Source organism: Caretta caretta, chromosome 5, assembly GCF_965140235.1.
Source record: "Caretta caretta isolate rCarCar2 chromosome 5, rCarCar1.hap1, whole genome shotgun sequence".
Classification (NCBI taxonomy): Eukaryota; Metazoa; Chordata; order Testudines; family Cheloniidae; genus Caretta; species Caretta caretta.
The window spans coordinates 69,350,830-69,378,788 of record NC_134210.1 but is presented as its reverse complement, the minus strand read 5'-3'; the positions used below and the strand labels follow the sequence as shown (position 1 = coordinate 69,378,788).

General features: G+C 40.5%; 1 protein-coding gene across 2 annotated transcripts in view; it reads left to right on the top strand.

The window, feature by feature from the left end:
* FBXL17 (F-box and leucine rich repeat protein 17) overlaps positions 1–27,959 on the top strand; it is a 497,308-nt gene that overhangs the window by 156,014 nt on the left and 313,335 nt on the right. For both annotated transcript variants that reach the window (XM_048849605.2, XM_048849607.2), the window contains exon 6: positions 16,719–16,849. In XM_048849605.2, coding sequence (XP_048705562.1) covers positions 16,719–16,849 — 131 coding nt within the window. The remainder of the gene's footprint in view (positions 1–16,718; positions 16,850–27,959) is intronic.

Genomic DNA, 27,959 nt, shown 5'->3' with positions numbered 1-27,959 from the left:
CGCTTCCCCTTTGCCTCTTGGGAGTTGGAGTTTTATTAAATGATAGTTGTGAACGTTGACCAGGGTCCCACCGGAAGGCTCTGATAATGCTATTAAATTTTCTTAAATAAAACAAAGGAATATATGCAGATAGGCCACTTAGAATGTAGAGGAGCCTAAGCAGAATATTCATTTTTATTGTGATAATACTTTCCCATAGACTCAGGAAGAGAGGATGCCACCTATTTGTGTCACTAACTGTTTGAGAGAGTACAGGATCTAAATTTATTATTACTAGTTTATTAATATTTCTTGGAACTTTTATAGATAGGTTCATAACTGCATCCGTTTGCCTATGAAAATTCCACTAAAGAGTGCCCTACTACATGCCAACTGGGAGATTTCCAATAGTTCTGCTCCTCCCCCCCATTTTATTTTGTATCCAGATATTGATAGAAGTTTTTGAATTAGTGCTAAGAGGGCTGGAATTGTGATTTCTGACTTGCATGTAATTCATCAATTTATTTACCATGGAGCCATGTTGGAAGAGCCTATATGGCTATTGCCAGGGCTCAAGAGCCAAATCAAACAGTAATGGAAACAACTTTCCTGAAGAGGCTGAAAGTAGCCGAAATCACATTGTTGGTTATGTTGTGGAAGGTGAGGTGAGATCATAACACTTGGATCCAGGAACTAAATATAGCTCCAAATCCAATTTTTTGTACGGTATAAAACATACCTGTAGCCCACTGTATCAAAAGACTTCCCTGCATTTAAGACTAAAATGGTATATGGTTTGGGATTGTCATATTTTATTGCTATAATATCAATTAGTCAGGCATCGGCAACCTTTGGCACACAGCCCGCCAGTTTACTTGCAGCGTCTGCAGCTTCGGCCAATCGCAGCTTCCGCTGGCCGCGATTCGCCCTTCCAGGCCAATGGGGCCTGCGAGAAGTGGCAGCCAGCACATCCCTCAGCCCACACTGCTTCCTGTTGGCCTGCAGTGGTGAACAGCCAGTGGGAGCTGTGATCGGCCGAACCTGCAGATGAGGCAGGTAAACAAACCGGCCCGGCCCGCCAAGGGCCTTACCCTGGCGGGCCACATGCCAAAGGTTGCTGATCCCTGCAATAAGTTGGCGAAGCTTAACAGAACCATGGCAGCCTCTGACAAACCTGACTTGATTTGGATGTATGATAGAGCCCAAAACCTTTTAATAGAATCATAGAATATCAGGGTTGGAAGGGACCTCAGGAAGTCATCTAGTCCAACCCCCTGCTCAAAGCAGGACCAATCCCCAACTAAATCATCCCAGCCAGGACTTTGTCAAACCTGACCTTAAAAACCTCAAAGGAAGGCGATTCTACCACCTCATTAGGTAACACATTCCAGTGCTTCACCACCCTCCAGTCTCCTTGCCAGGACTCTTGGCAATATGTTGACATCACTATTAGTAAGTGAAATTGACCTGTAATTGGAGTATAGTGGCATCTCTTCCTTGTTTAGGAATAACTGATATTAAGGCTTCTCTTATCATAGGCAGAAGGGTACCCTCTATAAGTGACTAATTAAATATTTGAAGCATCTTGTCAGACAGAAGTTCAAGGAAGTGTCTATGGCATTTAACTGAGAAGCCATCGGGCCCAGGGGCTTTCCGTACTTTTATATTCTTAATTGCCCAATTAACTCATCTTATGTTAGGGGGGTGTCAAGGTTTCAACACTAGATTGCAGTAATATTTTGAAAAATTGATCCAAAACTCTTGTGGAGGGGTTTGTGTCTAATTTGTACAGATATTTATAGAAATTAAAGAACTCTTTATTAATATCTTTGTGATGAATATAATTTACCATATTTGCCATGGCTGGTTGTGATTCTACATGCAGATGCGTTCTCTCTTATGTGGCATGCTAACAGCTTGCCTGCTTTTTCATCTGATACCCAGAAATCCTGCCTAAATTGAAATAGGGTGAATTCAGTGTGTGCCAAGTATATCTTGTTGAATTTATATCTACAATTGATCAGGGATCATAACCTATCTGGAGATGGGACTGTGGCATAAGAAAAATAAAGCTCATTTACTTTTTTCTCAAGGGCCATCATATTTTCTCCATGTTCCTTCTTCTAGGCAGATGCAAAACCAATAATTCTACCTCTCAATAGGCCTTGAGCATCTCCCACAATAGCCTGCTAGAAGCTGTTGAAGGTTCATTTATCTCCAGGAACAGACCAATTTCTTTTTCAATAAGAACTTTGAAATGGAGATATAATAAAAGTGAAGTAATAAATGTCCATCTACATGGCCATTTCTTACCCGGCTCTTTTGATAGTTGAAGAGTTTTACAGGGGCATAATCAGAGACAACAACTGGTATCGATGGAAGAATCAATTACAGAATTAACCAAGTCCCTGGAGATCAAAGGTAATCTATATGGGAGTAGGACTCGTACTGGGGAAAAGCATGAATAGTTCCTACTTATTTGGATGAGCTGTCAAATATCACATAGTCCCAGGACTTTAATGTGCAATTCCAGGCCATTCTATTTTTGGTTAGTTTATGACCCTTATGACAAAAGGATCGAGTCCTTAATTAAAATCCCCAGAAATCATAACAGGGGGTGTGGGGTTCTCCATATAATTTAGTAAATAGTATATGAAAGATTTTGGAATCATCTAGATTAAGTCCATACAGCAATTATTATTTCAGATTCATTTACTGTGACTTTATGGGTTAAAAATCTGCCCCTGATCATCTGAAGTTGACTTTGACATTGTTACTGCCAGCACTTTTTGGAAGAGTACGGCTGCTCCTCTGTATTTGGATGAGAAGCAGCAAGACACTGCTTCTTCTACTGAGTCACATTCTAATTTAGCAGCCTCGTCTGCGGTCAAGTGTATCTCCTGCAAAAAGCACTACATCTACTGTTGCTTTCTATAACTAGGTTTCAGAGGAACAGCCGTGTTAGTCTGTATTCGCAAAAAGAAAAGGAGTACTTGTGGCACCTTAGAGACTAACCAATTTATTTGAGCATGAGCTTTCGTGAGTGAGCTGTAGCTCACGAAAGCTCATGCTCAAATAAATTGGTTAGTCTCTAAGGTGCCACAAGTACTCCTTTTCTTTTTTCTATAACTAGTACACTTTTTTCTTTTAACACTCCCCACAGAGAAGGGGAGAGGGAGGAGCAAGAATCTATGGCTAAAATGCTGCACATGTTTGTTCCACAATTTTTGGATTGTCTTAGAATCATAGAATATCAGGGTTGGAAGGGACCTCAGGAGGTCATCTAGTCCAACCCCCTGCTCAAAGCAGGACCAATCCCCAATTAAATCATCCCAACCAGGGCTTTGTCAAGCCTGACCTTAAAAACTTCTAAGGAAGGAGATTCCACCACCTCCCTAGGTAACACGTTCCAGTGTTTCACCACCCTCCTAGTGAAAAAGTTTTTCCTAATATCCAACCTAAATCTCCCCCACTGCAACTTGAGACCATTACTCCTCGTTCTGTCATCTGCTACCACTGAGAACAGTCTAGATCCATCCTCTTTGAAACCCCCTTTCAGGTAGTTGAAAGCAGCTATCAAATCCCCTCTCATTCTTCTCTTCTGTAGACTAAACATCCCCAGTTCCCTCAGCCTCTCCTCATAACTCATGTATTCCAGTCCCCTAATCATTTTTGTTGCCCTCCGCTGGACTCTTTCCAATTTTTCCACATCCTTTTTGTAGTGTGGGGCCCAAAACTGGACACAGTACTCCAGATGAGGCCTCACCAGTGTCGAATAGAGGGGAACGATCACGTCCCTCGATCTGCTGGCAGTGCCCCTACTTATACGTCCTAAAATGCCATTGGCCTTCTTGGCAACAAGGGCACACGGTTGACTCATATCCAGCTTCTCATCCACTGTAACCCCTAGGTCCTTTTCTGCAGAACTGCTGCCTAGCCATTCGGTCCCTAGTCTGTAGCGGTGCATTGGATTCTTCCTTCCTAAGTGCAGGACTCTGCACTTGTCCTTGTTGAACCTCCTCAGATTTCTTTTGGCCCAATCCTCCAATTTGTCTAGGTCCCTCTGTATCCTCTGCCTACCCTCCAGCATATCTACCTCTCCTCCCAGTTTAGTGTCATCTGCAAACTTGTTGAGGGTGCAATCCACACCATCCTCCAGATCATTTATGAAGATACTGAACAAAACCGGCCCCAGGACCGACCCTTGGGGCACTCCACTTGATACCGGCTGCCAACTAGACATGGAGCCATTGATCACTACCCGTTGAGCCCGACAATCTAGCCAGCTTTCTACCCACCTTGTAGTCCATTCATCCAGCCCATACTTCTTGCCAGATGATTGCCACTTGCCAACCTCCAGGGAATAGGGTAGGTGCAGGAGGATTGGGTTGATACATCAACGTTATTTGGAGCCGCCTGCAGGAGCTTGATGCAAATCACATTCATGTAGGTTGTAATTTTCTTGAGTGCTGGTGTTAGAGAGAGAGGTGAAAGCGGGTGTGGAAGAGTGAGTGTAATAAGGGCTCTGGAGAGGGGGAAGGAAGAGCCCAAAAAGACAGGTTAAAGTAAAAACATCAGGATACATAACGACTTGACCTATTACCAAACATGAATGGGCTCTCTTTGGTGTGTCGTATTTTCCCATTCTCTCCTGAGTGATAACTCCACTTAAAAGGTAAATCATAATGAAAAAGCAGCAATTGTCCAACATGTAATGCTGTAAACTAAATTAAACCAATCATCAGTTCTAGAGAGAGTTCAAGGCCAGGAGCTTCATCAATACCCACTATTTAAAAACAGGCATCCTATATTTCCCAGACAGCAAAGAAATAAGCACGTTGTAAGGAGATAGAAAGGGAGTATACAGTCCACAAATGTGATATTTTCTTCACCTGGAATGTCAAGTATATGCCCGTGTGTTATCCCCTAATTGTCATCTTTTCAGTTTGCCAAACCAAACACCAAAGAACTGGTAGTGCAGGTTGGAGCACTGTGAGAGATGATGTATGTTGTGGGGATTATTTTCCCAGGGCCACATGCTCCCCTCCCTTTGTTTTACAACCAAACGTTCTATTTCCATTCTCCATATTAATGAACATATAACTGATGGGAGAAATTCATCTGCTTTACAAATTGTAAATTTATGCACCAAATAGCACAACTCTCAGTCCAATTCAGCCAGTGACTCTTCCATACTATTTTCATACTCCATGTCCATGGACTCAGGACTGAGCTTATAGAAAATGTTAGTTTGGGGAAAGGGACTGAAGAAGTTGACAGGAGGCAGGGCCGGCTCTAGGTTTTTTGCCACCCCAAGTGCCAAAAAAAAAAAAAAGGGCCAGAGTGCTGCCCCTTGAAAAGTGCTGCCCCACGCGCATACTTGGTTTGCTGGTGCCTAGAGCTGGCCCTGATAGGAGGCTTTAGTGGGAGAGGGAATGAAGCAAGAGGGGGAAAAATTGGGGAAATAGAAGATGGAATAAGAGGAGCCAGGGAGGCATGGAGGGGAGAGTAAGGCAGGGGAGGTGGAGAAAGAGATAAGCAGTGAAATAGAGAGGAAGTAGGAGCTGATAGGGATGGCAGAAATCACTAGTCCATGTAGCTCAGCAACCGCTATTTTCTCCTGCTCCGTTAGCCCACATGGGGTACAGCTGCATTACTCGGCCCCTGTGCATCATACGAGGAGGAAAGCTACTTCTCATCCTTCCAGCACATCAAATGTCCCGTCACCAGGCTTTGAGGACCCACCAGTAGCTAGTTGTGGTGACACAGTAAGGTCTCTCCCTGAGATGAAATTTTAAAAGATGAAATCAGAGCTCTCAGGTTCCTACAGAGCAACAGGCAGCTGAACTGCTGCTGTGATCTCTTTGATATACTTCTGTGCTGAGGTAACACGTAGATCTTGTATAATCACAAAGAAATATTTCATGTTGATCTATCCAGTTAGGGATGTCGTCAAATATTTCATTGACTTCCCAACACAAATACGGGCACAAAGGCACTAAGTATTGTTAATACACATTTAAATAAATCATTTTCAGTCAATTCTCTCCCATGAGATCAGTTTAGGATGAGGTGTTCCCCTTAACAACCTTTCTGGGGGACTTCACTTTAGCCATTTGATGAGATGTGATATTTATGTCCCAAAAGTTAATAAAATAAATGCTTGGTGTAGAAGAGAGAGTCCAAATAAGTTAGTTAGTCCCAGTCACTGGATAAGTTTGGATGTGCAAGTAGGGTAGACATACCGATTGGGAAGTAAACTTGGCATAAACTAGAATAGATGCTTAATTCATTGCAGGCAATTTAAAAATATTTCTGCTTCTGATTGCTTTTGGAACAGATACACTTCATCCCCCAACCTTGATGTAGAACTGTGCTGCAAACTTCTTAAAATATTGGAGCCCTTGCTGCTTCGCAAGTTCCCTTGCTCTTCTAAAGGCTGATCTCTACTCAATCACATCTTTTGCTAAATCTTGAGGAAATCATTATAGTATTTTGTGACATCCCCCCAAAACAGTTCTCTCTCTTCATGAGCTAGCTGCATTATTTTTCCTTTTGCAGTAAATCTGAGAAATTTAACAATCAGTGCATGAGGCTTTGGCTTGTCAGGTCATCTTAGGAGCCCGGGACCTTTGTGTGTTTCTAAATTATATTTAAAATCATCCAGCAGATGGAGCACTTCTGCAAGAAGCCAGGGAACCAATTCTTGTGGTTTGCCTTTCTCTGCTTCTTCCGGTATTCCTGTAATTCTTAAATTACTGCAGTGAGCCCTTTCCTCGAAGTCTGCCACTTTAGATTTAGGAGAAGGTAAGTCTGTTAGGCTTCTCTTCACCTGGGTAGAGAGCCCTTGTACCAGATCTTCCACTGAGGATATTTTCCTTTCTGCTTCATTCACCTGTCCTGTCAGAATTTGTAGAGAGGAGTTAATCGAGGTAACAGTCAATATTATTGTGGCCGTTGTGGCCTTGATATCTGATGCACCTGCAACAACTTTCTCCAGCAGAGCCACCACAGACACCGTGCCTTCATCAGCCATCTAGTTCAGGGGCCGAAGGGGGAGGGGGGGTGTAAATGGAATTGAATTAACTGCTATTTCCTTCTTTTCTAGCTTTTACTTTTTCTTTTTACTTTCATGTTTTTAATTCTTCTGTTTGTACAATTCTTTCTGTTTCAAGAGAAAGGGTATGTTTACACTGCACACTCCGTTTGGTGGTGTTTAGAGTACATACACAACACGCCTTCCAAGCCCAAGTATATATAGCGGTGTAGATGGTGAGGCTCTGGTTAGGTGAGTAGACACTCCTGTATCCCATGGGTGTGTACCCCACTGGGTTCTCTACTCAACCAAGCAGTGTCTCCCCATCTACACTGTGATTTTTAGCAGTATAATGTCCTGCTACCTCGCTCTGCTGGAGTCTTTCCCTGCCACAGGTAGGGAAAGGCTCCAGTAGTACCCTGAAAGACTCCAGCAGTGGGGAGCAGCCAGAGCTTTCTCCCCTGCAACGAAAGACTCTGGCAACAGGAAAAGCTCTGCTGGGGGAAGGCAGCAAGGAAAGGCTCTGGGATTTACCTGCTGCTGACCCTTTCTCACTGTCTCCCCCTAACCAGAGCCTTCCAATGACACATGTAGCTATATATGACACTGTAGATGCAGCCTACCACAGTGTAAACACATGTCTAATCTAATCGCCTTCTATGATGAGATTACTGGTTCTGTGGATGAAGGGAAAGCAGTGGATGTATTGTTTCTTGACTTTAGCAAAGCTTTTGACACGGTCTCCCACAGTATTCTTGTCAGCAAGTTAAGGAAGAATGCTTAACACTGGATGAATGCACTACAAGGTGGGTAGAAAGCTGGCTAGATTGTCGGGCTCAACGGGTAGTGATCAATGGCTCCATGTCTAGTTGGCAGCCGGTATCAAGTGGTGTGCCCCAAGGGTCGGTCCTGGGGCCGGTTTTGTTCAATATCTTCATAAATGATCTGGAGGATGGTGTGGATTGCACTCTCAGCAAATTTGCGGATGATACTAAACTGGGAGGAGTGGTAGATATGCTGGAGGGGAGGGATAGGATACAGAGGGACCTAGACAAATTGGAGGATTGGGCCAAAAGAAATCTGATGAGGTTCAATAAGGATAAGTGCAGGGTCCTGCACTTAGGACGGAAGAACCCAATGCACAGCTACAGACTAGGGACCGAATGGCTAGGCAGCAGTTCTGCGGAAAAGGACCTAGGGGTGACAGTGGACGAGAAGCTGGATATGAGTCAGCAGTGTGCCCTTGTTGCCAAGAAGGCCAATGGCATTTTGGGATGTATAAGTAGGGGCATAGCGAGCAGATCGAGGGACGTGATCGTTCCCCTCTATTCGACATTGGTGAGGCCTCATCTGGAGTACTGTGTCCAGTTTTGGGCCCCACACTTCAAGAAGGATGTGGATAAATTGGAGAGAGTCCAGCGAAGGGCAACAAAAATGATTAGGGGTCTGGAACATATGAGTTATGAGGAGAGGCTGAGGGAGCTGGGATTGTTTAGCCTGCAGAAGAGAAGAATGAGGGGGGATTTGATAGCTGTTTTCAACTACCTGAAAGGGGGTTCCAAAGAGGATGGCTCTAGACTGTTCTCAATGGTATCAGATGACAGAACGAGGAGTAATGGTCTCAAGTTACAGTGGGGGAGGTTTAGATTGGATATTAGGAAAAACTTTTTCACTATGAGGGTGGTGAAACACTGGAATGCGTTACCTAGGGAGGTGGTAGAATCTCCTTCCTTAGAGGTTTTTAAGGTCAGGCTTGACAAAGCCCTGGCTGGGATGATTTAACTGGGAATTGGTCCTGCTTTGAGCAGGGGGTTGGACTAGATGACCTTCTGGGGTCCCTTCCAACCCTTATATTCTATGATTCTATGATTCTATGTCCAACATGCCACCACCAGTAGTGTGCAGTGTAGAAGTAGCCAAAGAGTAAGAGAGAGTTGTTTCGTACTTAGGGGAAAAAATGCAGAACTCAGCTTCTGCTTCACTTTGACTGCTGCTGGTAGTCAGTTTTGAGCTTTGGAAGTAAGTGTTGGAGAAAAGAGGGACTAATTGCAGGAACAGTCATCCTAAAAGTAGTCAGTAAGAGGGTATTGCTGCCTGTCAGAAGGCAGAGGAGAATTATACTCATTCTCATGCTCTAAGATGCAAAACTTAATAGAATATTCTGTTCCTGCATTGTCTGTTTCTGACCGTGATTAAAAGTCTGGCATGTTTAGGACACTCAAGATTCATGCCTGATGGATCAAAAGTCCAACTGTTTACAAAGGTTTTTTAGTGTTCTGTGCTCTAAGAGCAAATATGTAAATAGTGAAATGATCATGTGTCTTGGTGCTGGAGTGGTTTGTAAATCAGTGGAATGGGAATTTGTTTGTTTTTGTATTATAGTTAATTGTGTATTAATGAATACATACTTTGCATAAAGATTTCAGATGCAGATCTTCAAAGTCCAGTTTAAACTATTAATTCCTAGATTCCAGCATGATTATATTATTTAAAAGATTCAAGACAATATTTCTAAATCTTTCATGGACAATTATTTTTTTCTTCTACATTTCAGGTACAAATATAAATAAATGTTTTGCCAGATATTCTGCAACCTTGTGCAACTAAAAATCTACTGGTCCATTTAGGCCTAGAAACAAAATTCCTTAGTGCTTTGGAGTTTTGTGTCCCTTGTTTCCCTGTGGGTCATTGTAAAGTTATTTGGTTCTTTCCCCTACTTGTAAAACTTGAAACAAAGAAGGAACACTGAACAAAGTTTGTGAAAATTCTATACAGCTTTTCTTTACTAAGTCTTTATAATGTGTTGCAGCATATATGATGGTTGGAGTAGAGGACTGGGAGCCAAGAACCTTGGATTCTATTCCCATCTTTCCTACTGTCTTTATTGTGTGACTGTGAATATATCATCCACTGTAATTCAATGTCTCAGTTTCCCCATCTGTAAAATTGCAATAATATCCACTTTGTAGAGTTTTTTGAATCTTTACACTTCAAAGTGCTTTTTGATCCGGGATTAAAGATGCTACATAAATGCAAAGTAGTAGTAGCAGTGCGATTATCAATTATTCATACATTTATAGTATTCGTGACTTACAGGGAACTTAACACTGTGGCACTTATGCTTTACAAAATACTTCCTTTGAAATCAAATGAGAATGCCATAAGCATATGACAAGAGAGCATACACTCACCTCTAATTTAATTCGTGATGAAAATTGATGCAAATATATTTAACACAATTCACTAGTAGCTAATGACCACTGCCATGTAGTCCTTACCAGTTAGATCAGGAGGGATATGGCCTTTCCTTTTCATTTGTATAGCACCCACTGTCAAGAAACCACAAGGCTCCACTGTAGCTCAGTTGAACTAGGCACTAATGAAGCCAATAGACCCACCACTGATGTCTGAGCAATTCAAATCTTGTATACTATTGGGCTCTCCCAAGCCCAAAACAGTCCCTAATGGTTGGCTTATTTGTAAACCAGGACAGCCTTAGCAAATATGATTGTGTGGGATGGCTTTCCAGTGAGAATCACAGTTGAGATTTGCATCCACTCCTGGTTAGTGGCAGCTGGAGTATTGGCACCCTGATATACCTAAGGTAAAATGAATGCTGACCAGATCTTACTCACCTTCCAGAAAAATCCACCTCAGTTTGATGTTATTAGACCAAACATTTCACACTCATTTCCTTTGTGGTCTTTGATCCCATGGTGACTAATAATTACTTCTGGCCAGTTGTGCTTGTGCTACATGTTATGGATAAGGATCACTAGTTGGTACAAGGACCTGCCTCGGATACCTTCTCATGTAATTTGGTTGAGTTCCTGTTAAATCCCAGTTGTGAGCCTCACTTTTTACCATTGACATGGTTTTGAAATAAAGGGGTATTCTGTGAGTGTTTGATAGCAACCACCTCTAGAACATAGTAGGAAGAAGGATAGATACAAACTTTCTGCCTATCCTAGGAAATTTTGCTACACCATCAGATGCACCCCTAAAAATCTCTCCAAATGCCATTTGTCAATGGCTCTCACTTCATGGTCTAGGGATCATCTATAGCAGCTGAGGTGGGGTCCTTGATATCAAAGGTTCAGGTTACATATTGTCTTGAAGGAAAGCCCAAGAGAGAAGGTCTTGCAGTGGATTGTCAGAAATTGGTACTGGATAAGGAAGAGCTCTATTCCCAGAACAGAAAGCTCTTTCCATGGGGGTGGAGTGATACAACTTGACTGTTGTGAGCTGTCTTGGTAATGAATCATTATAGGATGATGATCTAGGGCAAAATATTCCAAAGTGTGTCACTTAGAAACCTAAATTCCATTTTCAAAGAGGTTTAGGAATTTAGGCACTTAAGTCTCATTGAAGGTCATTGAGACTTAGCCTCCTAAGTTATTTAGGTGCATTTTAAATATCTTACCCGTAGCTCATATTCCTTCTGGTCTGTCTGTGAGAACTGGTTGTGAGGCTCAAATCAATCCTAAAATATGTACTTGTTCCCCTAACTATAGTGTGTTGGATGTGTCCCATCTTCTAGTCCTTACAGGCTGTTCACTCACCTGAAGTTCCCCAAAGATAGTGATGGTGAAGTAGCTTGGAATAAATGATGCTTGAAGAGCCTGGAGCTAGCCACTCCTACTAGCTAAATGGATCCCTTAAGATTTGTGAGGAAATGTACATTGTGTATTTACAGTAATAACAATGATAAATATTAAGTCTAAGCTTCTCCACTGGTCAGGGAACTAGGTAAGCTACCTGTGAACAAGAGGATATGACAATTAATAGAAAATGAATAGAATAAAATAGAATAGGATGGTGGAGTGATGTCTAAAGATATGTCTACACAACAAAGGAAAACCAGCAGCTGGCCCATGCCAGCCACTTGTGGGACGGGTCCCAGCGCTCAGGCTCCAATCCAAGCCTGGAAGTCTACACAGCAATGAAACAGCCCAAGCCCCATGAGCCCGAGTCAGCTAGCATGGGCTAGCCATGGGTGACTAGTTGCTGTGTAGACATACTATAAATGTGAATTGGCCATGGAGTGACTGTGCAAACAAGGGATGACATCGTGGCCTCATTGAACTAAATGGCAATTTTGTTAATGATTTCACTGAGACTAGAATTTAATCCCAGTTTTGGGGAGTGTCTCCATCCAGAGCAAAAAGCCTTTACTGAGAAATTGTGTATTCTTATTTATGACACCCCCTATCCTTCCTTCCCGGAGTTGACCCTATCGTTTTGGTGCCCCACTTGTAAGCCACTTGCAGTAGGCCTCAGAGGCCTCATTTTTCAGAAGTGCTGATCACGCAAATCTCCAGTTTAAGTCAGTGGAAACTGCAACATTGGGAGCTGTTGAAGTTTTCAGCACCTCTGAAAATCGGACATTGAGTCTTTTTATCTTTATTAAGTGGTGCCCTTTGTTGGACACTGTAAAACAATAAATAATAATAATAAAACTCATGAAGGGAAAAAAGAGCCAGCAACATTGGTATCTGTGAGTAAACATAATGGGGCTTGAAAAAAGAGTGCTTTTGGCTGGCCTTCACTTCTTGTAATATGTAGTCCCTTATTACCTCCAGGAGTTCCCTGATGGATATTTGGTATTGTGGTATGGTGCACATGCCCTGCTGAATTGCCCAACAGAATTATTTCCTGCCCTTTTAAGACACTCATCCTTCATGGGATGGTCTTGTGGCTAAGGCAATGGACTGGGATTCAGGAGATCTGGCTTTAATTCTCCACTACAAACTCCATGTGTTAACTTGGGCAAACTTTGTATCTCAGTTCCCCATCTGTAAAGTGAGGATAAGAGGATAGTTATCTACCTCGCAGAGCTGTTCTGAGGCACCTAGATACAGTGATGATGAGCACCATATGAAAACCTCAATAAATTAATCATTGAGAGACTCTGGTACATCGTTGATTAGCAGCCCTCCAACAGTGAGAGCTAGGGCAAGTATGTGTGTTTGATTATTCTTTAGACCTTGTGTCTTTCTGGGATTTGGAGTGATTCTATGCAAAAACATTTATTCAGAAAACAGCAGTGAACTATTCCCTGGTAACAGTCTTTCATAATGTATAGATCCATTCTTCAGTTATAAGTGAAAGAGGAGAACATCTTTTCTAATATTGCTGTAGGATGTACATTTATTTGGATTGACATATAAAATATTATTGTAATGATTTGTTTGATGTTTGTGCATGCCGTTGATTGACTAAATAGGGGTTGCACTGCTTGCGGAAAATTTTTGAAGGGAACCATTAATTAGGATTATCATCCAAATTCATGACTATCGTAAGTAAGACTTCAGTGGACTGTCATGTGGCCTGTTATTCCCAAAATTATTACTACGTGTCAGATTATTTAATATAACCATTTAGTTGAGGCGAATCCACATCCCAATAGCAGCAGAGTAATTGCAGTTTCACTGCACAGATACAAAGGGAGATGGGGTGCCTTTGTGGGGGACACTGAAAGTGTTTCTCCCCTGGGCTGTGTAGAGCCCAGTGCTGCTGAGGCTCTCTTTCCAACTAAGTGCATGTATTAGACAGGAGAAGGGCCAAGAAGATCTGCTGCTGCTGTATGAGTCCATTGTCCCCCAATCTATCCGAACCCCATTTGCCATTCTTCTCCCCCTCCCAGTATGCATGCACAAAGTAGTAGGAATAAGTTAGGGTTACAGAGAGCCTTTCAGCAATTGGACTGGAGTAGCCTCTACATAAAGTGGCCCTATGTCTCATTTTGGCTGGGACCCTCCCTTTGTAAGCCCTCTCCAGAGTGTCCTGAAATTTTTTGGAAAAAGCAGGGTGCAGAGGAACATGCGGAGGGGTGAGCAGTGATGCCAGCCCCATGCGGGAGGATGGGGGGAAAGACAGAGCTCTGGTGGGGGGCAGGCATGGCTCTAGCAAGCAGCGACGTCAGCCCTAGCCTCACACAAGTGGCAGGTGGGCTCAGGTGAGCAGGGATGCCAGCCCCAACCTTTGGGAAATATGGTCACCCTATTTAGTATGTGCGTTGCTGCTCACCCAAGCACTGCCTGCTCCCCGTGCGGGGAGAGGGCTCAGGTCATTCCCGCGCTGGGGGTTTGGGCGAGTGGCTCAGGCCAGCCCCGTGCGGGGTCCTATTTTCCCTTTGGGAAATATGGTCACTCTACCTCTACAAAACAGCTCTGCAACCTGGGGGTAGCATTCTTTTTCCCACTCCTTGAGGAAATATCCTCCATCCAACCCATTACTGGGGACTGGGTCCCTGAATTTAACTCTTAATCAGCAGAGTTTTGTAGGCAATAAATCTATTTAATTTCTTTTCTAACTTTAAATTGAAGAAAGTTAGACCTTGTGGAATAAAACATGGTTACACCAGTTCTAAAGATTGCCTGCATTCTAAGTCCCCAGTTTCTTTTAAATATCTTGACTTAGTGTTTAACTACTGAAGTGAACAATTTATATGATCTCAGTTGTAAGCCTTTACTTAATCAAATCCGTGGTGGTGACTTAAATCACTGAATAGGATTACTATTCTTTCATACAGAGAAGGTAAATTTAATTAAAATGTCAGTATTACCTAAATGCAATTATTTGTCCTAGAGTATGCCAGAGATTATTTCAGACAGCTTTTTTTTTTTAAACACTAGAAGTTACTATGACTAAGTATATTTAGAAAGAAAAGGATTGAGAATTATTGTCTGAGGAGTTTGTGGCAACTTGTGTACATTAACTCAAAATATGCCTCCTGCTATATCCATCCTTCACTTACGTGCATACTGAGTTCATCCTTTTTTATTTTTACAGGGAAATACTGAAAAATATTAAAAAATGGGAATACATCAAGTTAATGTTAAAGTTACCCAGGCTATATCGTTTGTCATATTGTGCTCCTCCCAGGAAGGCAGGATTGTGTTCTGTGTGCCTTTGAATTTTGTGTAACCCTACTCTGTGGATAGATATTTGTTTAAATTCTCCATATATAACTATAGTTAGATGTAGTATTTTAGACTGTTAGGTTAATAAGATAGTACTCTTTATACAAGATCACTCTGTCCAGAACGAGCTGGAAGCTGCCTGTTCCTGGAGAGAGAGAACACAATAAAAAGACAGCACAATTTTTGATGTAGGTCTGACTACTGTAATCAGGGTTCAGTTAACTATTCTGGTAATAGTAATGTCTACTGTTTATAGGAAGATTGAGTATTTTAGGGGTATCCTTCCTGTCTCAATGAATTTGAAAAAAGGCTTTGATTTAAAGGGAAGTTGTCAATATGAAAATCACATTTCCGTATGAAAACTATCACAGGTCACCCCAAAGTGACTGAAAGAGATTAGAGAAATTAAGTCGATCAAAGCGAAGGTGTCTTGATTACTCTCTGTAAATACTTACATGGAGAGAAGCTTTCAGATAGTAGAGGCCTCTTCAGCAGAGAACGGGCTTGTCCACATGGTAGGATAGAGGTTGCGCGCTAGGGGGGTGTTGATTTTTACTGCTCAGTAACATAGGCACTAACTGTTCCCTCGTTCTCATGCTTTAACGTAAAATGCACTAGGGAACATTTAGTGCACACCAGTAAGGTCTACAAGGACCAGTTAATGCGTGACGCATTAGTGGGTGTTAAAAACCACACATCCCTAGTGCTTATTACTACACTGTGTAGGCAAGTCCAAAGATATAACAAGATATAGTATTGCCAACTCTTGCGTTTTTATCATGAGACTTACACTACTTGTAATTTTCTTAAAGCTTTGGCTCCCAGAGTTAAGTGATTACATTTGCATCTCAGCTCTTTCTTTTCTTTTTTTTTAAATGTCCCAGCACTTGTGGTTGCAAAGAAAAGCTTGAAAATTGTGATCTAAAGTTTGTTCAAATGGCTCAAAAACCAGAAGGCAAATACCTCCCCTGCAAGTTTTTTTAAACACCTCATTATTTTTAAGCCAATCTCAAAATTTTGGAGGGGGTCTAACTTTGACTGCTTTTGGTTGACAATATTGAAGACCAGTGACTGTGAGGATATTCACCATTGGATTACTTAACAATGGATATGAGGATTCCCCATCATGTAGTCTTTAAATCAATTTAGATGTCTTTCTAAAAGATACACTTGAGTTCAGCTGGAAATTGTGGACTCGATGTAGAAACTGTATCATGGAAAAGCAATGCGATGTCCTGCAAAGATTAACTTTAAAAGTCAAAGTCACATATTTAAGTTCTAAAGTTGTAAAAAGTTTTTGAAAGCATTAACTTTATTTGCCTTCAACTAAACCACCACCAAAGAAACATTTTAGTATTTCAGGAAAAGAAAATGCCGGAAGCCTCTGATTTCATACAGCCAAAAGCCAGAGCAGAGTTTTGCAGGTACTAAACCTGGGGGGGGGGAATTCATAATAGAACTGCTAAAACACTCTAAACTATAGATACACTAGAGGGCCCATATAATACTAGCCAGCAGTTATTCTGTTATTTTAATTGTATTACATTTTCAGTAATAAACTCTTCTCAAAGAAAAATCTGGTTGTCTCATGCTGATGTCTGTATTATGTTTCTGAGTGAGAAGGGCTTTTCATTAACTGTCATGCATCTTGCCTGTCTGTCCTATACTGCACATGATTCCAGAAAGGTGTAAAAGCTTTTATAACAGAATGTGTCAGTACTTACTGAATATTAGTACCTTTTCAGACACTTTCCTCTTTATTGTATTTCTCTCAATAGCTACGAAACCTTTCCAGCCTGGATCTACGTCATATCACAGAACTGGATAATGAAACTGTGATGGAAATAGTGAAGAGATGCAAAAACCTTAGCTCCCTCAATCTCTGTCTGAACTGGATCATTAATGACAGGTAACTTAATTATACCATCTAACAGCAGTAAATCTCAGAAGAGCAAAGTTAACCCATTGTATTGAATAATTGGAGTCAGTGATGATTCATAGCAGTTTGGAGGGAAAGAACTCCTAAAAGCAAGCAAACTGTTTTTCAAACTGATGTTTCTGTCTATGTTGGGTAAATCATCTAGACCCTTATTTTCTGGTGCGTCCGTCATATTTTTTAACAGTAGAGAGTGAGTCACTTATAAATGAATGAGGGCATTATTCAGTTTTTCTTGTAGATAAAGTCAGAATGTGCTCCTTGATTTGGTTGCTTGAGATATAGAATTCCTGTTTTGAATACTTCTGCAGACAGGTGTGCAGTATTTGAACGTTGCTCATGGGCACATAAAATCCAAACAAAAACATGAGTATGCAAGGAATGATAATTTATTTGTAGGTTCAGTTTGTGGAACTTGTATTTGTTAAAAGTTAGAGAACTGTATTACTGCCAGGCTTTTGGCAAAAGAAATAGTGTGTATCAGTAAAGAATTATCCTTAGATTAACTTTAGCTATGACTTTATATGTTCCTGTTTCTTTCTGTCTGTAAACTAATCTTGTATTTAAAATTAAGAAAAATCTCATGGGAAATTTAAGTTTACACCTTACATGGGGTGGAAAATATTGTTAAAACATGAGACTAAAAAGTTAGAAGTGTCTTTTAAAACAATTTGAAAATATCTCAAAGCCAGTTCTTTGAAGTGAAAAGCAACAAAAAATTCTTCTGAGTGAATTTCTACAGAAGGAGTTTTATAAATGCTGAAAATAGAGGCCTTAAGTAGAAGCCATGAGATATCCTTAAATTACAGTGGTTGTTCACAGTGCATTTCATACTAACCATAAAGACATTGTTTAACAGTTATAATATATTCCTCTTCCTAACCACAATCACAATTTTATTTTTAAACCTCTTACAATCTTTTTTCTTTATCCATTAAAAATTATACCTGAAATAAAAATGGGAAGTAAGTATTGAAGCATATGATTAAAGAAATATTCTCTCTCTCTCTCTCTCTCTCTCTCTCTCACTCTCATTCTCACTCTCACTCTCACTCTCACATATCTATATATCTATGACTGCCTTAATTAGTTTTCTGATTTTTCTTGAAATGGCCAACAAATTTATTTTTAACTTCATTACATTTTACTGATATTTTCTTTTTAATTCACACCAGTACCAATTCAATATTGTTTTAGAATTTTTGTGGGAAAATGGGTAAAACCTTTTTGGATAAAGGTCTTCTCACTCTCCCTTTGTCTTTATTTTTAAATGCCTAACATATGTTTGTGATGTACAGTACCATCATAGACCACTAACATGAATACCAATTATACCTCAGATTCAGTCATCCTTAGGCTGAGTAGTTAATTCCTTTGATAATTAAATGGGCACAACAGATATAGTAACATACTTTCTTATAGGTTTCAGAGTGGTAGCTGTGTTAGTCTGTATCAGCAAAAAGAATGAGGAGTACTTGTGGCACCTTAGAGTAGACTAACAAATTTATTTGAGCATAAGCTTTCATGGGCTAAAGCCCACTTCATCAGATGCATGCAGTAGAAAATACAGTAGGAAGATATATATATATATACAGAAAACATGAAAAAATGGGGGTTGCCATACCAACTCTAATGAGAGTAATCAATTAAGGTGTGCTATTATCAGTAGGAGAAAAAAAACGTTTGTAGTGATAATTAGGATGGCCCACTTCAAACAGTTGACAACAAGGTGTGAGTAACAGTAGGGGAAAAATTAGCATTGGGAAATAGTTTTTTGTTTGTGTAATCACTCATCGACTCCCAGTCTTATTCAAGCCTAATTAATGGTGTCCAGTTTGCAAATTAATTCCAGTTCTGCAGCTTCTCGTTGGAGTCTGTTTTTGAAGTTTTTTTGTTGAATAATTGTGACTTTTAGGTCTGTAATTGAGTGTCCAGGGAGGTTGAAGTGTTCTGCGACTGGTTTTTGAATGTTATAATTCTTGACGTCTGATTTGTGTCCATTTATTCTTTTGTGGAGAGACTGGTCGGTTTGGCCAATGTACATGGCAGAGGGGCATTGCTGGCACATGATGGCATGTATCACATTGGTAGATGTACAGGTGAACGAACCTCTGATAGTGTGGCCGATGTGATTAGGTCCAATGATGGTGTCCCTTGAATAGATATGTGGACAGAGTTAGCAACGGGCTTTGTTGCAAGGATAAGTTCCTGGGGTAGTGTTTTTGTTGTGTGGTGTGTGGTTGCTGGTGAGTATTTGCTTCAGGTTGGGGAGCTGTCCATAAGCAAGGACTGGCCTGTCTCCCAAGATCTGTGAGACCCTTGATGATGCGCTGGAGAAGTTTTAGTTGACAGCTAGTGACTTTCTGTTACTTTCTTTGCTGGTCCTGTCCTGTAGTAGGTGACTTCTGGGTACTCTACTGGTTCTGTCAATCTGTTTCTTCACTTCAGCAGGTGGGTACTGTAGTTGTAAGAATGCTTGATAGAGATTTTGTAGGTGTTTGTCTCTGTCTAAGGGTTTGGAGCAAATGCAGTTGTATCATAGAGCTTGGCTGTAGACAATGGATCGTGTGGTGTGGTCTGGATGAAAGCTGGAGGCATGTAGGTAAGTATAGCAGTCAGTAGGTTTCCGATATAGGGTGGTGTTTATGTGACCATCACTTATTTGCACTGTATTGTTCAGGAAGTGGATCTCTTGTGTGGACTGGTTCAGACTGAGGTTGATGGTGGGATGGAAATTGTTGAAATAATGGTGGAATTCCTCAAGGGAAAAGAAGCCTTAGTGTGCCATGTTATAAAATAGGAATCCTTATTGTCTTGTGCTTCTTTCTGGAGTGTTTCATCTTGAGAAAATGGCTTTTTGTGGTTGGAGTCCTGGGATCCAGAGGAACATTTCCCACTCTCACTGTTGCAGAAGAAGGTAGGATTATATTCCCTGTCTCTTAGTAGACTGGAGAAGAAATGGTCTTGCATGTTTGATGGCCCTTTCGAGGCTGAGAATAGGGAAAACTGACCATTCCCTTAAGTTCAAGAAAGGAACAATCAGCAATTTTCTAAAGTGTTTGGATGGAGGCTTACAAGATGCCTCTAGAAGACAACACTAAGTATGCAGACAAGGGCAGGAGCTGTTGTTGTTTTGGAGGTAGGGAGTGTCCTATGGGAGAAGTCATTTAGGTGAGTTTTTTCAATTTTGTATCAAAACCAGTGAGTTTTGATGCTTTTGTACTGAATTTCACTTTGAGGATTTGGATTTGTTTGTGTAAAACAAAAACTTAAAAGTGAAACTCTGGAAGTGTTGAAAACATGCAAACCAAACATACTGGTAAAGTTACATGTAATCTGGTTGACGAAAAACTAGACTTTTTGTTCAGCTTTAAGGTATAATGGTGAATAACCATGAAATGCATTTGATGTAGAACAGCCGTGAAATGAGGACAGACACATGGATGTGGCAGGCCACAATTTTTATTAATCTTAAATACAAGGGAGGGGCACTACCTACCCATGACCCATACACTCCTATGCTAGGCATTTAGTTCCAGTGTAGGTGTTACAGAGCTCCTACCATATAACCTGTAACTTTTGTGGTAGGCTCTCCTCAGCCTGCACCCCCAGGATTCAACTTGCTCTGAATCCAACACACATACCCCTGCAAGGAGAACAAAGGGTGCGGAAGGGTGGGGACCTCAGCTCCATGAAAGCCACAAAGTCTTACCTTACCCCATGAGCCCAGGGCCCGTCACCAAAATCCCAGGTCTTTCACCTCTGGGAATTGTTCATTTTATTATTTTAACTGCACAGGAAAGCAGATGCAAGTTGTGATAAATCAAGAACTCAACCAAGTACCTCAGTTAAGTACCAAGTGCATTGTTACTTAACCTACCGTGGCTTGACAGTGTGTGCAGGAAAGGCGTAAAACTCCCTGGCTCATGGGAGAAAAAATTCCTTCCTGACCCCAAAATTGACTAGACCTGCAGCATGTGTGAGGCCAGATTCCCATTCCTAGTTTGGGGTGGATAGGGTGGACTGCTGGGACGGAGTTGAAAGACGCTCCCCATTGCTCCTGCGCCAGGTTAAATCCTGGGAGCCGAGGAATTCTGGCCAATCAGCACCCCTCTCCCCAAAATGATCAGTGTGTGTCAGAGGAGTTACCTGGTGTCCCACAGTGAGTCTCTCCCTCCCTCACTGCTGGGCCTTTCACCACCAGTCCCATAAAGTTCCTCCACCTGTTGAGGTGAGTGAGTGGGTGGCATTTGCAGATTCTTTGGCAAAAGTAATCAAAGTTTGTAAAACTGCATTTCAGATGCAAAGTACCTTAACCTGGAATCACTAGTACTGTGGCAATGCACCAGTCTATCTACAATGTTAATTCCTCCTGGTTGCACAGTGCCATCTCCCATTATGCTGCAACCGAGGCATTTCTTGTTTTCAGGAATTTAAGCCTTCAGCGTGCAAGACTTTCACATGTCTTGTATACCCTGTAAATCATCTCCACATGCAGAAACTCATAAGATCTATTGATTATTTTTCGTGTTTTATTAAAGCTATTTTGTCATAAGACGTCTGTGTCTTCAAGGCAAGCACAGAGAAATAAATTCATTTTCATTTTTACCTACAGGAAAAATATGTTCACTTAAGATAACTGTGAATTAGTTTTAATATGTAAAGAAAATAGGTTTCTTGTCATGACAAATAAACCAGTCTGTCAGAAGCTGAGGGCTAAATAGGAACTTGAAAATAGTTTATTTTAAAATGGCTTATTAGGAAAGTCTAAATATGTTGAATACCTGAGTAGGTATTCAAAGTCGCTCTGAACTTGCACAATATATGTATCACTTAGGTAAAACAAAATGTGGAAAGAATTCCTTACTACCTGTTTCAAATGTGAAGGAAATCAAAAACTGTCGTCAATTCCATTAATAGACAGACTTGGGGAAAATGGTCATTATAGATTATTAAGTCATTTTGTATCCATACTTTATCATCTGATGGGTACAAACAGGAGATCTCTGTACACCCCTAGCTGCTGTAACACGCTTTGACACTGTATTTAAATATTTCTGTGGACCCCAATATTTTCTGCTTGCTTTCTTTTTACATCAAATTTCAGTTGATTCAATAAAAACGGTGACATTTGGAAATAAAATTAATGGGGGATTTGAGCAAGTGGTGGTTTACCAAATGTTTGCAGAGTGCCCCATAGTATGTCATTTTCCAAGAAAGGTTTTGTGAACTTGTGCTATGTGTTGTATCTATAAATGATCAAGGATCACGCAGTAGATGATCTGTTATTCTTTTGTAAAAGTCATGTCACAGTGCACTTGGAATTGCAGTTCATGTCAATTTCAATATTACTTAATTCACCTAGAGATAAGTTTAAAAACTATACAAATGAAACAAAACTATATACTAAATATGGCACACACACAAAGTAGATTTTGTTTTACAGAACTTCTAGTTTATCTTAAACTTGGGTGCTCTGGAAAGGAGAGATGGAATTTTCACTCAAACTTTTGGTACAAGGCTTGAGCGATTTTTGTTTTTCCTCTCCATGAATGGCAATGAAATCTTTGGCATATTACGGGCTGCATAAATTGCCTTTCATGCTAAAACACTTTATTGGTAGTATTTGCACCACAGATGGTCTGTGTATGTCTGTTGTGATCAACATAAGTTTTGAGTGGAGAGGGAACAGTACAGGTTTTTGTTTTTATTTTTAAATCATTACTAGAGAATTGAGGCAAATAATTTTAATTGGTGTGACTTTGTTTCTCTTAGCCAAGAGCATGTTGTACTTTTTCCACTGTATAAGAAAAGATAGAATCAGTGGGCATGGGAAAAGTAGCCACTGAAAAGATACAACTGAAAATGGAAACAAAGAGGTAGAACTCAGCAGAGCTGAATTTTCAGTAAATCCACCAAGTGCTGAAACATAAAGTTTTTAGTTCTGTCTTGTACTTCCTTCTTAAGAAAATCGTGTGCAGTTGCATATATATTTTTGCAAGCCATTAAATATGAGGACCTATCTGCATCACAAAATTGTCAGTATTCGGGGACACTACTACAACACAGTAGTGCCCCAGCTATAATTAGAACACAGTTTGATCCTTCCTGTGTAGATGGTATCAAATAGCGTTATAAGCATATTTCAGTAGAGTTGTAAAAGAGTTTGGTAACATGGTGATAATACTGGCTGGTGCTATATAAAGAGGCAAAACCAACTAGTGTCAGAGCACAGTGGGGGGTACTACCATGTTATTACCTAAAGTAAATTGTTATTAGAGCCATAACTACAATAGGGAAATATATGAACAGTTTCCTATTGTTGCTCACACAGGTTCATCTGAACTAGTGTTAACAACTTTGGGAGCCTGAGTGGAGATAAGGCTTCTTTTCAGACTGCCAGTTGCATTTGTTGCAACCAGTGCTAGATGATAAAGTGCTGAAAATGGTGTCAGCAGCTGACTAGCTCCCTTTGCTAGTGCTCCCAAAGTTGCTAATGATAGGTTCAGCTAAAATGGTGTTGGCAGTGGTGGAAAATGAGGCATTAGGACAATAACTAAGCTGTTACTCTCAGGTGTCTACTAAAATGCAGAATCAGTTGTTGCTAGAAACAATCTTAAATGTCTAAAAATGGTCTAGTACATTTTAAAGCTTGTCCATTACATGTAATGAAACTAAAGCTGTTCCTTTAGAAAGTATAAGTTACTACATCTTGATGTTGAAGCATTATTTTAATAAAACACATTTTAAATTCAAATGTACATAGCCTTCCTTGCACCGTATTTTTACATGAGAAAGAGAATGTACGCTCTCTTTATCGGTGGTCGCTCTCTTTATCGGTGGTAGCTACAGTAGTAAATGGTGCGTGTTCAGATCCATCATCTTTAATCTGACTGAAGTCGAAATGTACTTCAGGAGCATTGATATTTATTCTTCTTCCTATCATGTAATATAACTTGTGCTTGGGGATATTTTAGAGTCTTCCAGAAGAATAAATGTACTTTGTACTGTATGACAGCTGACATGAATTACTATAGGTAAATCCTAGCATTTCTTAATTCTGAATGCATTCACTTCTTTCAGTTGTCTTCTTTCGGTGTTGTCTAAAAGATCATATCCCTTGTGTCTTGCTATTATGCATTTTGATGTCTACATATTCGTAAGACGTTTACAACCATCTACGTTTAAAAAAATGCTCAAACTCCACCACTAAAAAAATAAGTTATACAACTTACCTTACTTAAATAAGTTATACAACTTACATTAATGCACATATGACCGATATTGCAATCCTCTGCAATATCTTTGGGGACCATATTGTATTATGTATCACTGTGGGCCAGAAATTGTATGAAACTCGGGGAGGGGGGGGGGGATGGTTACCAGAACTCGTCCAGGAACAAAAAACAGTGTATGTGGGGCTGATTAAGGTGAATTGCTTAGGTTGTAAACACTTCCAGAAAGGCACCACCCTTTGGGAAGGCTTGCATATACTGGTACACACTGGATTTTCCAGAGATCAAAGAAAGGACTTTGGGTAAATAGCCTGAGTTTAAACTCAGGGCTCTTCTTCCTGATCCAGCAGACAAACAGGGCATTCTGTCCAGGAGGGGCCCCAACCCTTACATTACGGTGTCATTGTTCTCTGGCTGCTGATGGGCACCTCCTACAGTACGGATACTGAAAAATGCTTTGGACACCCCATCTGCCTATATGGGAGTCTCTGTGATATAAATTGGGTCATACCGTCCACTTGTGTTTGAAGAGGATGAAGCTCTCGGATCCCACTGCCCTAGTCCCTTTAGTATGGTCTCAGATTCCCTAACCCCAAAAGGGGTAGGGGATAGAGGTACTAACCTCTACCTTGGAGCTTGCCCAATCTATCCTGTCTGATCAGTATACCAGGGACATTTTCTCCATATAGGCGGGGTGGTGGTGATGCTAGTGAATGGCCTGTCTTAGGGCAGTTCCCCCGAAGGCTTCCAAATGTCTCCCTTGGGAACTATAGAACCACTGTCTGTTCTCTCCCAGCTGCTGGGAACTTCCTGCTTTTAAGCCCTTATTCCACGCCAACATGATAGACAAGGCTGGAAGGACAGGGGCCAGCCTTGCTCACAGCAGCTCTTTAAACCCTTTGTCACTAGTATGGGGTTTATAAAGGTTTGGAAATACTTTAACTTACTAGGGCCCTATAGGGCTGATGAATGATGAACTTTTAGCATGCATATGGGAATGTTTGTTGTTTTTTATATGTTTTCTCTGTAATGAATGCATGTGCTTGCTTGGAAAGAGCTGTGTGGTAACTTTTAACTGCTGGCAACACAGTGTTAGTAGCCCTCAGAGAGAGAGAGAAAAGCCCAGGTACTGACTTTTGGGAAGACTGGCTTGCTGGGGATTTCACAGTGTAAGGAAAGGAGCTGTGCAACTTTAAGCCCCGCACCCCACATCAGAAGGGAGAGAAACATGAATCTCTACCCAATAGAGGTGATTGCTGGGAGCTGGAAACCTTAAATGAGTGGAAAGTGGAAACCTTAAATGAGTGGAAAGTGGAAACCTTGAGGGAGAACTGAGGGGGAATACAGGTGCAGTTACCTGAAAATGTGACAGTGTATTCATAAAATTACTTATTCTCTGAGAGTATCATACTATTGTGCTTAATTGAAGTAAATTTAGAAGAACTTTTACAACTTAAGTCTTTCATAACATAATTAGTTGATGAGTGTAAAATATTTCAAACTTTTAAATTTGGAGATAAAGTCTGACCAGTCAATAGAACTGGAATACTTTGGATGAGCTCCTACTTTAAATTGTTTTATTCAGAAGCTGTTTTATTTTGAAGATTGAAACTGTCTGTGAAAACAGTGTCTTTGTGATGAATACAGAGGTTGCATTAATCTAGAAGCTAAAGTAAATGGGGAAGACACAAAGTGTTTGTTCCTTCACCATTAAAAACAATCGGAGCTTTGCCATTGAATTCTGTGGACATAAGATCAGGCTCAGAAGTTTAAGCCAAGTGTTAAAAATGTTCATATAATTAAGACAGATGTAAGATCACTGAGACAAGAGGGATCAATCAGGAAACTATCACAAGCATTTTCTGGCAAACATAAAATTGCTGGATGAGAAATTTGTCAACCTGGCTTCTGTTAACAGAAAAGTATGAGGCACGTTAAGTAAGGACGAAGTAAAGACAACTTCCCCAGAACACCAGTCAACCTAAAAGACCAGTGCCTGTGCTTTTTCTTCAGTGGCTATGAATAGCATATTGCCAGCAGTTACAAGTTACCACACAGCTCTTTCTAAGCAAGCACATTTATTCTTAAGATAAAGGCATTGCAGAAAAACCATAAAGACAACAGACGTTCCTTTGCACATGCAAATAGCTCATCAGAAGTTATTCATCAGTCTTACAGGGACCTAATAGGCTAAAATCTTTCCAAACTTTCTGTGAGGTGTGGGGCCCCCCTTTGAATAGAAAGTGCTGTCCATCTGTTGATTCAGTTGAATCAGGCTATTTATCCAAAAGTCCTTTCTTTGTCCCTTGATCTCTGAAGAATCTAATTTGCCTTAGTATCTCTCTCTTTGGGGTTATTACAATTTGGGTCATTGGGCTTAATCACTGCCCACTATTTTTAGTTTCTGGTGGAGCAGTAGCAGTCCTCCCTCATGAAGTAGAACACAGTCATACATAAACCATTGATTTAATACAATGGACTCCAAAGATGCTTCAACTTAAATTCAATAAGGATATAACAGGAAGTTGCGACATCTGTCAGATGCCTCCATGCATCTTTGGTTGGAGACTTTCAGTAGAAGTGCCCATTTGGCCCGCACATGTGCTTTGGATCTCCTTCTGCCTTGTTCTAAGGCTATATCGAGCTGCACAGGCAAACCAACCTCAGTTCCTTCTCAACTGCCCTACGGCCCGACACAGAGCATCTTGCGTACCTGCTTTAAGCCCTTTAGTTTTTACATCTTAGACTTCTTTAGTTTTAGCTTACTCATTGGACTTTGAAGTACAGAAGGAACTGAGGATCATTTATCTGTGCAGCTTTGTATGTCCTCAGTATGGGACATGAGGAGGTCTGGAGCACATGCGTGGGTTGAACAGGCAGTCCTACCAAAAGTCTCCAATCCAAGGCTCTTGGGACACGTGTGCTCCTGAAGTGGAGCACCCATACAAACACTCATTTAAAAAAACTCCAGTTTCTGAAGAAGGTAAATAACCTCTACAACTGGCATTGCTCTAGTCAGAGAGCATTTTAAAACTACTAATAAACGTATTTAGTGAATTCAGAATATTCTTTATTGTTTTCTGGTTATAGTGTTATGATTATGAGGAAATGGATTACAAATTCTTATTCTTGGAATTTTTGATAGTTTCACTTCAGTGAATGTTAGGTGTGTTAATAGATAAGGATGTGTCATGTATCACATTTTTCTTCATTTTTCTCTCAGATATATTTTGGTAACATTGGAAGTTGTCCTGATTAAATGGAATAAGTTTTTGGAGCTTTTATTTTGTTAATGGTGTATAGGGTCTATGCTTTAAAATGTGTACATTATTGGATGATTTGATTAATTTTTCTCTTTGCAAGTAATAGTTTTATGTGAATCAGTATATTATAGAATTTAATTGAGTGGGGGGCCTGAGGATTTTGGAGTATCAGATAATTCTGATGCAGTGTAAACAGGAAAAATATTAATAAGGTATTTACATATGTAATTAAACAAAAGTTGGCTTTCAATTGTTTTATTGCTCTTTGTGGTTGCTACTTCAGATGTATTTCTGTTAGATTAATTATAGCCAAAAAAGTTTGCTTGTTTATAGGTTTCAGAGTAACAGCCGTGTTAGTCTGTATTCGCAAAAAGAAAAGGAGTACTTGTGACACCTTAGAGACTAATCAATTTGTCTGAGCATAAGCTTTCGTGAGCTACAGCTCACTTCATCGGATGTTTATATTCCCTCTATTCTGTTGTCTCTCCAAGTCAGCTGTATCTGTTGCAGCTTTCACATGACTGTACCTAAACGTGTTGACTATTAGGAGTTTTTCAACAGTAACCTAAAACCTGATTTTACTGT